The following is a 12,695-nucleotide window of genomic DNA, read 5'->3' on the forward strand; positions in this document are numbered from 1 at the left end:
TAGGTTGCTTCCATGTTTGGCTATTGTAAATAGTGCTGCAGTGAACATTGGAGTGCATGTATCTTGTTTTTGTTTTTTTCTACGTGTGTGTGTGTGTGTGTTTGTGTGTGTGTATGTGTGTGTGTTTATTTCCTTTGTTAAGTATCACATGCCATTTTTTTTTCTTATCAGTCATCAATTTTATACACATCAGTGTATACATGTCAATCCCAATTGCCCAATTCAGCACACCCCCACCCCACCGCGGTTTTCCCCCCTTGGTGTCCATACGTTTGTTCTCTACATCTGTGTCTCAACTTCTGCCCTGCAAACCGGTTCATCTGTACCATTTTTCTAGGTTCCACATACATGTGTTAATATACGATATTTGTTTTTCTCTTTCTGACTTACTTCACTCTGTATGACAGTCTCTAGATCCATCCACATCTCAACAAATGACTCAATTTCGTTCCTTTTTATGGCTGAGTAATATTCCATTGTATATATGTACCGCAACTTCTTTATCCATTCGTCTGTCGGTGGGCATTTAGGTTGCTTCCATGACCTGGCTATTGTAAATAGTGCTGCAGTGAACATTGGGGTGCATGTGTCTTTTTGAATTACGGTTTCCTCTGGGTATATGCCCAGTAGTGGGAATGCTGTGTCCTATGGTAGTTCTATTTTTAGTTTTTTAAGGAACCTCCATATTATTCTCCATAGTGGCTGTTTCAATTTACATTCCCACCAACAGTGCAAGAGGGTTCCCTTATCTCCACACCCTCTCCAGCATTTGTTGTTTGTAGATTTTATGATGATGCCCATTCTAACTGGTGTGAGGTGATACCTCATTGTAGTTTTGATTTGCATTTCTCTAATAATTAGTGATGTTGAGCAGCTTTTCATGTTCTTCTTGGCCATCTGTATATTTTCTTTGGAGAAATGTCTATTTAGGTCCTCTGCCCATTTTTGGATTGGGTTGTTTGTTTCTTTAATATTGAGCTGCCTGAGCTGTTTATATATTTTGGAGATTATTCCTTTGTCCGTTGATTCGTTTGCAAATATTTTCTCCCATTCTGAGGGTTGTCTTTTCATCTTGTTTATGGTTTCCTTTGCTGTGCAAAAACTTTTAAGTTTCATTACGTCCCATGTGTTTATTTTTGTTCTTATTTCCATTACTCTAGGAGGTGGATCAAAAAAGATCTTGCTGTGATTTATGTCAAAGAGTGTTCTTCCTATGTTTTCCTCTAAGAGTTTTATAGTGTCCGGTCTTACATTTAGGTCTCGAATCCATTTTGAGTTTATTTTTGTGTATGGTGTTAGGGAGTATTCTAATTTCATTCTTTTACATGTAGCTGTCCAGTTTTCCCAACACCACTTATTGAAGAGACTGTCTTTTCTCCATTGTATATCTTTGCCTCCTTTGTCATAGATTAGTTGACCATAGGTGCGTGGGTTTATCTCTGGGCTTTCTATCTTGTTCCCGTGATCTATGTTTCTGTTTTTGTGCCAGTACCATATTGTCTTGATTACTGTAGCTTTGTAGTATAGTCTGAGGTCAGGGAGTCTGATTCCTCCAGCTCCGTTTTTTTCCCTCAAGACTGCTTTCGCTATTTGGGGTCTTTTGTGTCTCCATACACATTTTAAGATGATTTGTTCTAGTTCCATAAAAAATGCCATTGGTAATTTGATAGGGATTGCATTGAATCTGTAGATTGCTTTGGGTAGTACAGTCATTTTCACAATATTGATTCTTCCAATCCAAGAACATGGTATATCTCTCCATCTGTTGGTATCATCTTTAATTTCTTTCATCAGTGTCTTATAGTTTTCTGCATACAGGTCTTTTGTCTCCCTAGGTAGGTTTATTCCTAGGTATTTTATTCTTTTTGTTGCAATGGTAAATGGGAGTGTTTCCTTAATTTCTCTTTCAGATTTTTCATCATTAGTGTATAGGAATGCAGGAGATTTCTGTGCATTAATTTTGTATCCTGCAACTTTACCAAATTCATTGATTAGCTCCACTAGTTTTCTGCTGGTATCTTTAGGATTCTCTATGTATAGTATCAGGTCATCTGCAAACAGTGACAGTTTTACTTCTTCTTTTCCAATTTGGATTCCTTTTATTTCTTTTTCTTCTCTGATTGCCATGGCTAGGACTTCCAAAACTATGTTGAATAATAGTGGTGAGAGTGGACATCCTTGTCTCGTTCCTGATCTTAGAGGAAATACTTTCAGTATTTCACCATTGAGAATGATGTTTGCTGTGGGTTTGTCATATATGGCCTTTATTATGTTGAGGTAGGTTCCCTCTATGCCCACTTTCTGGAGAGTTTTTATCATAAATGGGTGTTGAATTTTGTCAAAAGCTTTTTCTGCATCTATTGAGATGATCATCTGGTTTTTATTCTTCAATTTGTTAATATGGTGTATCACATTGATTGATTTGCATATACTGAAGAATCCTTGCATCCCTGAGATAAATCCCACTTGATCGTGGTGTATGATCCTTTTAATGTGTTGTTGGATTCTGTTTGCTAGTATTTTGTTGAGGATTTTTGCATCTATATTCATCAGTGATATTGGTCTGTAATTTTCTTTTTTTGTAGTATCTTTGTCTGGTTTTGGTATCAGGGTGATGGTGGCTTCGTAAAATGAGTTTGGGAGTGTTTCTTCCTCTGCAAGTTTTTGGAAGAGTTTGAGAAGGATGCGTGTTAGCTCTTCTCTAAATGTTTGTTAGAATTTACCTGTGAAGCCATCTGGTCCTGGACTTATGTTTGTTGGAAGATTTTTAATCACAGTTTCTATTTCATGACTTGTGATTGGTCTGTTCATATTTTCTATTTCTTCCTGGTTCAGTCTTGGAAGGTTATACCTTCCTGAGAATTTGTCCATTTCTTCCAGGTTGTCCATTTTATTGGCATAGAGTTGCTTGTAGTAGTCTCTTAGGATGATTTGTATTTCTGTGGTGTCTATTGTAGCTTCTCCTTTTTCATTTCTAATTTTATTGATTTGAGTCCTCTCCCTCTTTTTCTTGATGAGTCTGGCTAATGGCTTATCAATTTTGTTTATCTTCTCAAAGAACCAGCTTTTAGTTTTATTGATCTTTGCTATTGTTTGCTTTGTTTCTATTTCATTTATTTCTGCTCTGATCTTTATGATTTCTTTCCTTCTGCTAACTTTGGGCTTTGTTTGTTCTTCTTTCTCTAGTTCCTTTAGGTGTAAGGTTAGATTGTTTACTTGAGATTTTTCTTGTTTCTTTAGGTAGGCTTGTATAGCTATAACTTCCCTCTTAGAACTGCTTTTGCTGCATCCCATAGGTTTTGAATCGTCGTGTTTTCATTGTCATTTGTCTCTAGATATTTTTTGATTTCCTCTTTGATTTCTTCAGTGATCTCTTGGTTATTTAGTAATGTATTGTTTAGCCTCCATGTGTTTGTGTGTTTTACGTTTTTTTTCCCTGTAATTTATTTCTAATCTCATAGCATTGTGGTCAGAAAAGATGCTTGATATGATTTCAATTTTCTTAAATTTACTGAGGCTTGATTTGTGACCCAAGATGTGATCTATCCTGGAGAATGTTCCGTGTGCACTTGAGAAGAAAGTGTAATCTACTGTTTTTGGATGGAATGTCCTATAAATATCAATTAAATCTATCTGGTCTATTGTGTCATTTAAAGCTTGGGTTTCCTTATTAATTTTCTGTTTGGATTATCTGTCCATTGGTGTAAGTGAGGTGTTAAAGTCCCCCACTATTATTGTGTTACTGTGGATGTCCTCTTTTATAGCTGTTAGCAAGTTGCCTTATGTATTGAGGTGCTCCTATGTTGGGTGCATATATATTTATAATTGTTATATCTTCTTCTTGGCTTGATCCCTTGATCATTATGTAGTGTCCTTCTTTGTCTCTTGTAACATTCTTTATTTTAAAGTCTATTTTATCTGATATGAGTATTGCTACTCCAGCTTTCTTTTGATTTCCATTTGCATGGAATATCTTTTTCCATCCCCTCACTTTCAGTCTGTATGTGTCCCTAGGTCTGAAGTGGGTCTCTTGTAGACAGCATATACGGGTCTTGTTTTTCTTAATCCATTCAGCCAGTCTATGTCTTTTGGTTGGAGCATTTAATCTATTTACATTTGAGGTAATTATCGATATGTATGTTGTTATTGCCATTTTGTTAATTGTTAGGATTTGGTTTGTAAGTCTTTTTTCTTCCCTTCCTCTTTCATTCTCTTCTCTGGGGATTTGATGACTATCTTTAGAGTTGTGTTTGGATTGCTTTTTCTTTTTTGTGTGTATATCTATTGTAGATTTTTTATCTACAGTTACCATGAGGTTTTGATACAGCAGTCTGTATATATACAGGATCGTTTGAAGTTACCGGTCTCTTAATTTCAAATGCATATCCAGTATCCTGCATTTGTGCTCTCCTCTTCTCACAATTGCTGGTTTTTTGTTTTTTTTTTTAATATTTTTTTTTTTATAGCTACTTTATTTATTTATTTATTATTTATTTTTGGCTGTGTTGGGTCTTTGGTTCGTGCGAGGGCTTTCTCCAGTTGCGGCAAGCAGGGGCCACTCTTCATCGCGGTGCGGGGACCGCTCTTCATCGTGGTGCGCGGGCCTTTCACCACCGCGGCCCCTCCCGTTGCGGGGCACAGGCTCCAGACGCGCAGGCTCAGTAGTTGTGGCTCACGGGCCCAGGTGCTCCGTGGCATGTGGGATCCTCCCAGACCAGGGCTCGAACCCGTGTCCCCTGCACTGGCAGGCAGATTCTCAACCACTGCGCCACCAGGGAAGCCCCACAATTGCTGGTTTTGATATCATATTTGTGTGTGGATGATTTCCTACCTTTACTATACTTTTGCCTTTATGATTTGTAATTTTCTTGTTTCTGATTGTGACCTTTTCTTTTCCACCTAGAGAAGTTCCTTTAGCATTTGTTGTAAAGCTGGTTTGGTGGTGCTGAATTCTCTTAGCGTTTGCTTGTCTGTAAAGCTTTTGATTTCTCTGTCGAATCTGAATGAGAGCCTTGCTGGGTCAAGTATTCTTGGTTGTAGGTTTTTCCCTTTCATCGCTAAATATATTGTGCTATTCCTTTCTGGCCTGCAGGGTTGTGCTGAAAATTCAGCTGATAACCATATGGGGATTCCCTTGTATGTTATTTGCTGCTTTTTCTTTATTGCTTTTAATATTTTCTCTGTCTTTAATTTTCATCAGTTTGATTAATATGTGTCTTGGCATGTTCCTCCTTAGGTTTATTCTGTATGGGACTCTCTGCGCTTCCTGGACATGAGTGTTTCCCTTCCTGTGTTAGGGAAGTTTTCAGCTCTCTCTTCAAATATTTTCTCAGGCCCTTTCTCTCGCTCTTCTCCTTCTGGGACCCCTAGAATGTAAATGTTGGTGCGTTTAATGTTGTCCCAGAGGCCTCTTAAGACTGTCCTCGTTTCTTTTCATTCTTTTTTCTTTATTCTGTTCTGCAGCAGTGATTTCCACCAATCTGTCTTCCAACTCACTTATTTATTCTTCTGCCTCATTTATTCTGCTATTGAGTCCCTCTAGTGTATTTTTCATTTCAGTTATTGTATTGTTCATCTGTTCTTTAAATCTTCTATCTCCTTGTTCTTTAAATCTTCTAGCTCCTTGTTAAACATTTCTTGTATCTTCTTGGTCTGTGCTTCCATTCTTTTTCTGAGATCTTGCATCATCTTTACTCTCATTCTCTGAATTCTTTTTCAGGCAGATTGCCTATCTCCACTTCACTTAGGTGTTCTTCTGGGGTTTTATCTTGTTCCTTCCTATGGAACGTATTTCTCTGCTGTCTCATTTTGTCTTTCTGTGTTTGTGGTTTCCGTTTCAGGCTGCAGACTTGTAGTTCCTTATGCTTCTGGTGTCTGCCCCTGTTGGGCTAGGTTGGTCCAGGGGCTTGTGTAGGCTTCCTGGTGGGTGGACCTGGATCTTGGCCCTCTGGTGGACAGGGCCATTTCAAGGGGTGTGTTTAGAGGCAGCTGTGTGCTCAGGACATCTTTAGGCAGCCTGTCTGCTGATGGCTGGGGCTGGCTTCCGACACTGTTGGTTGTTTGGCCTGGGAGCCTGCAGGCTGTTCAGTGGGGCCAGGTCTCCATGCCAAAACGGCGACCTCTGGGAGAGCTCACATCAATGAATATTCCCTGGGGCCTCTGCCACCAGTGTCCTTGCCCACACAGTGAGCCACAGCCAACCCCCACCTCCCCAGGAGACCCTCCAAGACAAACAGGTAGGTCTGGCCCAGGCTCCTAAGGAGGTCACTACCTTGCCCTGGGTCCCAGTGCATGCAAAACCTTGTGTGTGCCAAGAATGGAGTCTCTGTTTCTCCCAGTCCTGTGTAGCTCCTGCACTCAAGGCCCACTGGTCTTCAAAGCCAAATGCTCTAGTGGCTCCTCCTCCCGAGGCCAGACCCCCCCAAGCTGGGGAGCCTGACGGGGCTCAGAACGCTCACTCCTGTGAGAGAACCTCTTTGATATAATTATTTTCCAGCTTGTGGGTCACCCACCTGGTGGGTATGGGATTTGGTATCGCAAAAGCACCCCTCCTACCGTCTTGTTGTGGCTTCTTCTTTGTCTTTGGATGTAGATTATCTTTTTTGGTAGGTTCCAGTCTTTTTTTTTTTTTTTTTTTTTAATTTTATTTATTTATTTATTTATGGCTGTGTTGGGTCTTCGTTTCTGTGCGAGGGCTTTCTCTAGTTGTGGCAAGTGGGGACCACTCTTCATCGCGGTGCGCGGGCCTCTCACCATCGCGGCCTCTCTTGTTGCGGAGCACAGGCTCCAGATGCGCAGGCTCAGTAATTGTGGCTCACGGGCCCAGTTGCTCCGTGGCATGTGGGATCTTCCCAGACCAGGGCTCGAACCCGTGTCCCCTGCATTGGCAGGCAGATTCTCAACCACTGCGCCACCAGGGAAGCCCCTAGGTTCCAGTCTTTTGTTGATGATTATTCAGCTGTTAGTTGTGATTTTGGTGTTTTCCTGTGAGGAGGTGAACTCAAGTTCCTACTCCACCATCTTGTCTCCTCCCTCCGAGGGAGTGGAAAATTTTTTTAAACCCCTACTAATCTTCCAAAAATTAGCACAAATGTCACTTCTCAAAGAGGCCCTTCAGGATACAGGCAGTTGGGAAGTCACTACCCTTTCTGCATTTCCAAGGCACTTTACTCATGTTCACAGACTGAAAAAACCATGAGGCATCTAGCTCAAGCCCATAAACCTCAATACCCTCTCACATACACAACTCTGGGTGATGCGCACAAGTGCATCCCAACAAGTCCTAGAATACATATAGTCTATAAATGCCTAAAGGGATCAGACACTGGCTGGGAAATGTCCAAATCTCAAGAGTGAGTAGGAAGGCTAGGGGTGAGCTTGTCGAATTCCTGCCAGGGAGGTGTTGGGCAGGGATGTTGTCACTGGAAGGACCAGTCCCAGAATAGAGCTCATCCCCCATATCCACGATGGATGCCCGTATAATGTGGGACACCCAAGTTCCCAGCTCACAGAAGTCAATGATTAAACTCCTCTGTACTTTATCGTAATTTTCTCAAGTTCCATCACAGTCACTTAGCCTGCTCTTTCAGACCAAGGGGCTGTGTGTATGTGTGTTTACACAGGTTCACTCACTAGGACACTTAATCCCATAAATTTCCCACATACTCCCACAGCTGGATTACTAACAGAAGCAGGGCTACTTCCTTCTCCTTCTCCAGGCAACCCAGCACACACTTAGCATCAGCAAGAGCCCCAGGCAAAACTTTGAAACTTGTGACACTGACTTGCTGAGCAACAGGACAGGCCGTTACCCCTGTAAGTCAATGGCTCCTCTTCTGGACAGTGGAGCTAACAGGACAGCCATGGACACATTTGGGAAACACTATGGGTACAGGACAAGCCCAGCAGACATTTGGGCTTCTGGCTGGGGACACTGTGGTGGCAAAAGGCAGAAGCAGCAGTTGCTATCCAAGGACATAACTTTATTGGAAACGAAGAGTGGGAGGTGTGGGAGAGGGCTAGGCGTCAGGCTCTGTGGCAGGTGGTGGCTTCTCATCATCAGGGGGGCAATCGATGAAGTCAGCCAGCATGGCAGCTGTGTCATCCTGCTCCTTTAAGGGACAAAGACACAAAATCCAAAACAGTCACATACACATACACTGAAGAGTGGGTCAGGCTGCACAAGCAGCTAGCACCACTTCTCCCCACCGCTGTGCCTTCCCACCCTAGCCACCCTCCCCGCCCAGCCCGCTCACCTTTTCCTGGAGAGCTGCCGCCTCCACCTCTGTCTCCATCTCTTCTGCTGCAGATGCTTCTGGTGGGGGTGGTACCTTGTCACCCCCACCCTCGGCCCCCTCTTCCAGCAGGGTTGGGGGCACAGAGGGCTCCTCTTCAACAAGCTCCTGAGGTGGTGGCACTGCAGGGGGGCTCCCCCCTTCCCTCTCCACCTCCCCCTGGGAGGGGAGCACCTCAGGGGCCAGTGTGGGGGCCGTCTCGGCCCCAGGCCCCTCCTCAGCCCCCGGCTCCTCCACTTCCAGCAGCAGCCCGGGTTCCGGTTCTGGCTGCGGCTGCACCTTGGGGGACGCGGCAGGGGGCAGAGCTGGAGGCAGGCTTGGGGGTGCAGGCCCTCCTTCTTCCACCTCCCCGCCCGCCGGGCCGAACTCCACCTCTTCCACCTCTTCCTCCTCGTCCTCATCCTCTTCTTCTTCCTCTAACTCACCTTCCTCTTCCTCAAACTCCTCCTCAAACTCTTCTTCCTCTTCTTCTTCCTCTTCAAAATACTCTTCTTCATCCTCCTCCTCCTCCTCAAAATCCTCCTCCTCCTCTTCCTCCTCCTCTTCCTCCTCCTCCTCCTCCTCCTCCTCCTCATCACTGCTGTTGATATTAATAACTGTCAAATCTTCTTCCAGGGCTGGGGGTCCTCCGCCACTAGGAGTCCCTTCTGGGACCAGCTGGGGTGGTGGGAGCGCCACAGGGCCGGGAACAGGAGGGGGAGGAGGCGGAGGGAGAGGCCCCGGCGCCGCAGGCAGCTCTTCTGGCTCCTCCTTGGCTGGCACAGGAGGGGAGGCTGTTGGTGGCCCGACCGGGGCTGCAGGCGGGGGTGTGGTACCCGAGGGGGGTGGGGGCGGCAGGGGTGGCAGCCCCTCAGGCACGATCACCACACTGTCATCAGAGTCGCTTTCCAAGGAAATCTCCACATCGGACGCCTCCTCCTTGTCATAGTGGACAAAGGCTGGTCTGGGCACCCTTCCCCCAAAAGTTTCATCTGGGGGTATAGTAGGTGGAGGAGTGCCACTAGGGGCAAGGACGGCGTCCTCATTTGAGCCTGCCCGGTGGTTCTCAGGGCCAGGAAGGAGCCGGGGGGATACAGACACCAGGCCTGGGACGGAGAGGCCTAAGTGGTTGGCTGTGGCTGGAGGTCCAGGGCGTGTTGGGGGCATGGGGCCCACTGAGGGCATGGGGCCCGCTGGGGGTACAGGGCCTGGGGAAGGCATGGGGCCCGCTGAGGGCATGGGACCCACCGAGGGCACGGGGCCCACCGAGGGCACGGGGCCTGGGGGATGAAAAGCTGGAGCCCTGAATGGAGATGGGGCCTCAGGAGGGGGAACTGGGGCAGGGGTGGGGCAGGCAGGGCCCATGGTCTGCAGGGGAGGAACCCGGGGATGGGTCAGAGCTGCACAGGTCACCAGTGCTTCTGAGCAGAAAGTGGAGACCTGAGGAGGGAAAGAAGGGCGAGAGCGAGCATCAGGGACGCGGGCCTTCATGGCACCAGGGAGGGAACGGCGACCAGCATCAGAGACAAGAGAATCCAGGGACCCACGAGGTGGATTTGGCCACACTCCGCAGTTACCTCAAGGCTGTCTTCTCTCTGGCCCAGGGAGAAGGCCTGCAGGGCACAGGCGAGCGGAGGCGGGCAGCGAGGAGAAGGCGCCAGCAGCAGAGCCAGCAGCAGGCGGTAGAGTTCCCGGCGGCAGCGCGAGCTGGTATACGGGGAGTTGCCTAGGACCTCGCCCTGCTGGACGCCCATGACCAGTGGGAGGACCAGATCATGCAGTCTCTGAAAAGGACAGAGAGCACACCTTGCGATGACACCGAGACGAGCCAACCCTTCTCCGGGGCCTACTCCCCGGTGTGAATGAGCCCCCCACAGGCACAGAGCAGCGGCCCCTCCCACCTCCGTGGGCACCAGGCTCCACTCACCCTGTGAGTCTCCTCCTTGATGAGAGGCCCGCACATGAGGATGGTCCGGCTGAGGCCTAGGGAAGGAGACCAGTATGTTGGAGGTGGGCGGCTAACACGATGACGAGCCAGGGCTTCTGAAGCGCGTGGCCCCAGCTGAGCACCCCGCTCTGCCGCGGCCCACCTCGGGCAAGTCACGTAACTCCTCTTAGTTTGTTTTCTCAGCTATAAAATGGGGATCCTAAACGTACCCCTACTACCTAAGGCTGTTGACAACATTATGTAAATGAGATAGATGATGGAGGTACATTATAAACGTACATTTATGTATTTGGGGAGAGCTGGCACTTCCCTTCACACGGGGGTGGGGTTGGAGGGCAGTGAAATACACGGGACCCAAAACAAAGTCACTTCTGCGTCCAGATTAGCGACTGTGTCAAAGCAGGAAGCCCACTGAGCAGCCTGCCTGGGGAGTGTGAGCTCCACGGCCCAGGGATTTCGTCCTGTTCCTGGCCCCGCCCTCCTGTACTAGAACAGCACTTGGCACGGAGAGGGGATGCACGAACAAAGGTAACTGAGACCCTGGAGGGGCGGTGTCGACACCAGCACTCCCTCTAACAGCAGGACCCAAGATTCCCCCTGCAGCCCTGGGGGGTGGCATGGCTTCTCCACAGGCTCGTAGCTGGGTCTGCATGTTTTCTGTACCCTCCACCTCAACGACTGGTTCGGGGCTACCACCCCAGGCCATCCCGGTGCGCCGAGGTGCAGGGCCCAGGCCTCACCCACCTCTCAGCGCAGCTGCACACACGTCACTGTTGGCATTGCTGTCCCCTTTCCGGTGGCTGGGCGGGGCCATAGCCTCCCCCATATCCAGCTTTAGCTTCTTGGGGGCGCTGGGCTTCCCGGTCTGCAAACCCCCATCAGGGCTCCCCCGGGGACTGCGCAGCTGGCGGGGGAGGGGAACATAAATCACACACACAGGCCAACAGGAAGGCAGGACAGTCAGAAGGCAGTGTCTGGTGACGAGGCTGGCGAGGACAAGGGGTGCAGGAGGGGGTCCCGGGACAGGGGCAGAGGCCTCACTCACTTTGAGGGCGTCAGCCGGCGGGGAGATGTCACTGAGCAGGTGGGTGAGCAGGGCCTCACCCGAGGCTCCCCCCTGAAGCACTCCTGCCGAGGCCCCACACACCTGCACCCACAGCTCCAGGACAGCGTACACCTTGGTCCGCATGGTGCTGTGGGAGGAGCAGAGGGCAGCTTGTGAAAGGGAGTCATGTCCCAGCCGCCGGCACCCCCGGTCCGCCGGCACCCCCTCACCCACCCTCTCCTCTTTATTCTATTCCTAGATGGTCACCTGTAAGGCCTCTCCTGGCCTGGAGAGAGGCTGTCCCTCCCAATGCTCCAGGCATTGAGAACCTGGGGAAGCAGGCGGCTGATCAGGGCCCCAAAGCGCAAGAGCCGGCCTCCACACCTGGGGGCGAAGACAGAACAGTGAGCCCTGCGCCCAGCACATCCCAGCCCCTGCACCGCATCCACCCGACCCCACTCACGCGAGGACGAGCGCAGAGAGCAGGTCCAAGGCTTCCAGGTGGAGGGAGGGCAGCAGCAGCAACCGCAGGGGACCATCTCCAAGCAAACTCTGTGGAAAAAATTAGCAGAGCAAGGAGTGGGGGAAGAAAGTGAGGCACAGCAAGAGAAATGGAGACAGGATACACGCATGTGACTAAATACACATGTGCACGCAGGTAAGGAGCCCACACCCGACCCCAACTCCCCCAACAAGATCCAATTGCCATCCTCCTCAACAGACCCTGGAAGGACGACAAGGGAGGGATGGCCGAACCTCGCGGCAGTGACGCAGCTGACCCCCAGCTCACCCTCCCCTGAGGAAGCATCTGCTGCAAGTGCGCCCGCAACACGGGAGCGAATCGGCACTGCTGTGCACGTGCCGGGAGCTCGGGAGTAACGGCATCTGGAGAGGGAAGGAGCTGGCCGGGGCGACCTCAGGCAACGTCGCTTCGGGAGCCACAGCCCGCACTGCTTGCCTGGCTGCCCTGGATCCTGGGCCAGTGCTGTGAACAGGGGACAAACTCCACTTACGATGTTCTTGGCACTGACGCTGAGGGTCCGGCAGATAAGATCCAGGATGTCCTGCACGGGGACGGACACGGGAGCCCCGAACTCGGAGCTAAAGAGAATCAGAGCAGGGAGATCCTCAGCGCGGGGTCCCCAGGGGGACTCCACACCCACCCTCAACCTCCCTCCTCGTGATGAAGATGACGCCCATCTCAGCCCCTCCTGCTCCAGGCCCTCGCTCCCTCCGACACTCACACACCTGAGCATGAGCCCCAGGCAGCGGGCCAGCCCGGAAAACCTCTGCCAAAGTCGGAGAAGGACATGGGCATCGCCATCTTCTGAGGGGGAGAGCAGCGTCTCCACCCCAGGGCCTTCATACTGCACAGGAGCTGGACAGAAACACAACCACCTTCACACGCCAGGTCTGTCTTCCACCCCCT

General features: G+C 49.1%; 1 protein-coding gene and 1 long non-coding RNA gene across 7 annotated transcripts in view; one reads left to right on the plus strand and one right to left on the minus strand.

Moving 5' to 3' along the window:
• LOC103006516 (uncharacterized) overlaps positions 1 to 12,552 on the plus strand; it is a 155,094-nt gene extending 142,542 nt beyond the window's left edge. For 2 of the 4 annotated variants that reach the window (XR_449683.3, XR_009006249.1), the window contains 3 exons: positions 9,878 to 10,283; positions 10,603 to 10,749; positions 11,526 to 12,552. This is a non-coding gene — a long non-coding RNA (uncharacterized LOC103006516). The remainder of the gene's footprint in view (positions 1 to 9,877; positions 10,284 to 10,602; positions 10,750 to 11,525) is intronic. The other 2 variants (XR_009006250.1, XR_009006251.1) reach the window with 2 other exon arrangements.
• The window catches only part of PELP1 (proline, glutamate and leucine rich protein 1), a 45,770-nt gene continuing 41,036 nt past the window's right edge, over positions 7,962 to 12,695 (minus strand). For all 3 annotated transcript variants that reach the window (XM_057535514.1, XM_028168148.2, XM_028168149.2), the window contains exons 8-17: positions 12,515 to 12,644; positions 12,280 to 12,367; positions 11,730 to 11,818; positions 11,534 to 11,650; positions 11,267 to 11,414; positions 10,966 to 11,125; positions 10,201 to 10,256; positions 9,851 to 10,057; positions 8,256 to 9,713; positions 7,962 to 8,111 (exon numbers count right to left, since the gene is read on the minus strand). In XM_057535514.1, coding sequence (XP_057391497.1) covers positions 8,019 to 8,111; positions 8,256 to 9,713; positions 9,851 to 10,057; positions 10,201 to 10,256; positions 10,966 to 11,125; positions 11,267 to 11,414; positions 11,534 to 11,650; positions 11,730 to 11,818; positions 12,280 to 12,367; positions 12,515 to 12,644 — 2,546 coding nt within the window. In that variant the 3' untranslated portion in view covers positions 7,962 to 8,018. The remainder of the gene's footprint in view (positions 8,112 to 8,255; positions 9,714 to 9,850; positions 10,058 to 10,200; positions 10,257 to 10,965; positions 11,126 to 11,266; positions 11,415 to 11,533; positions 11,651 to 11,729; positions 11,819 to 12,279; positions 12,368 to 12,514; positions 12,645 to 12,695) is intronic.

Source organism: Balaenoptera acutorostrata, chromosome 20 (assembly GCF_949987535.1).
Source record: "Balaenoptera acutorostrata chromosome 20, mBalAcu1.1, whole genome shotgun sequence".
Taxonomy (NCBI): Eukaryota; Metazoa; Chordata; class Mammalia; order Artiodactyla; family Balaenopteridae; genus Balaenoptera; species Balaenoptera acutorostrata.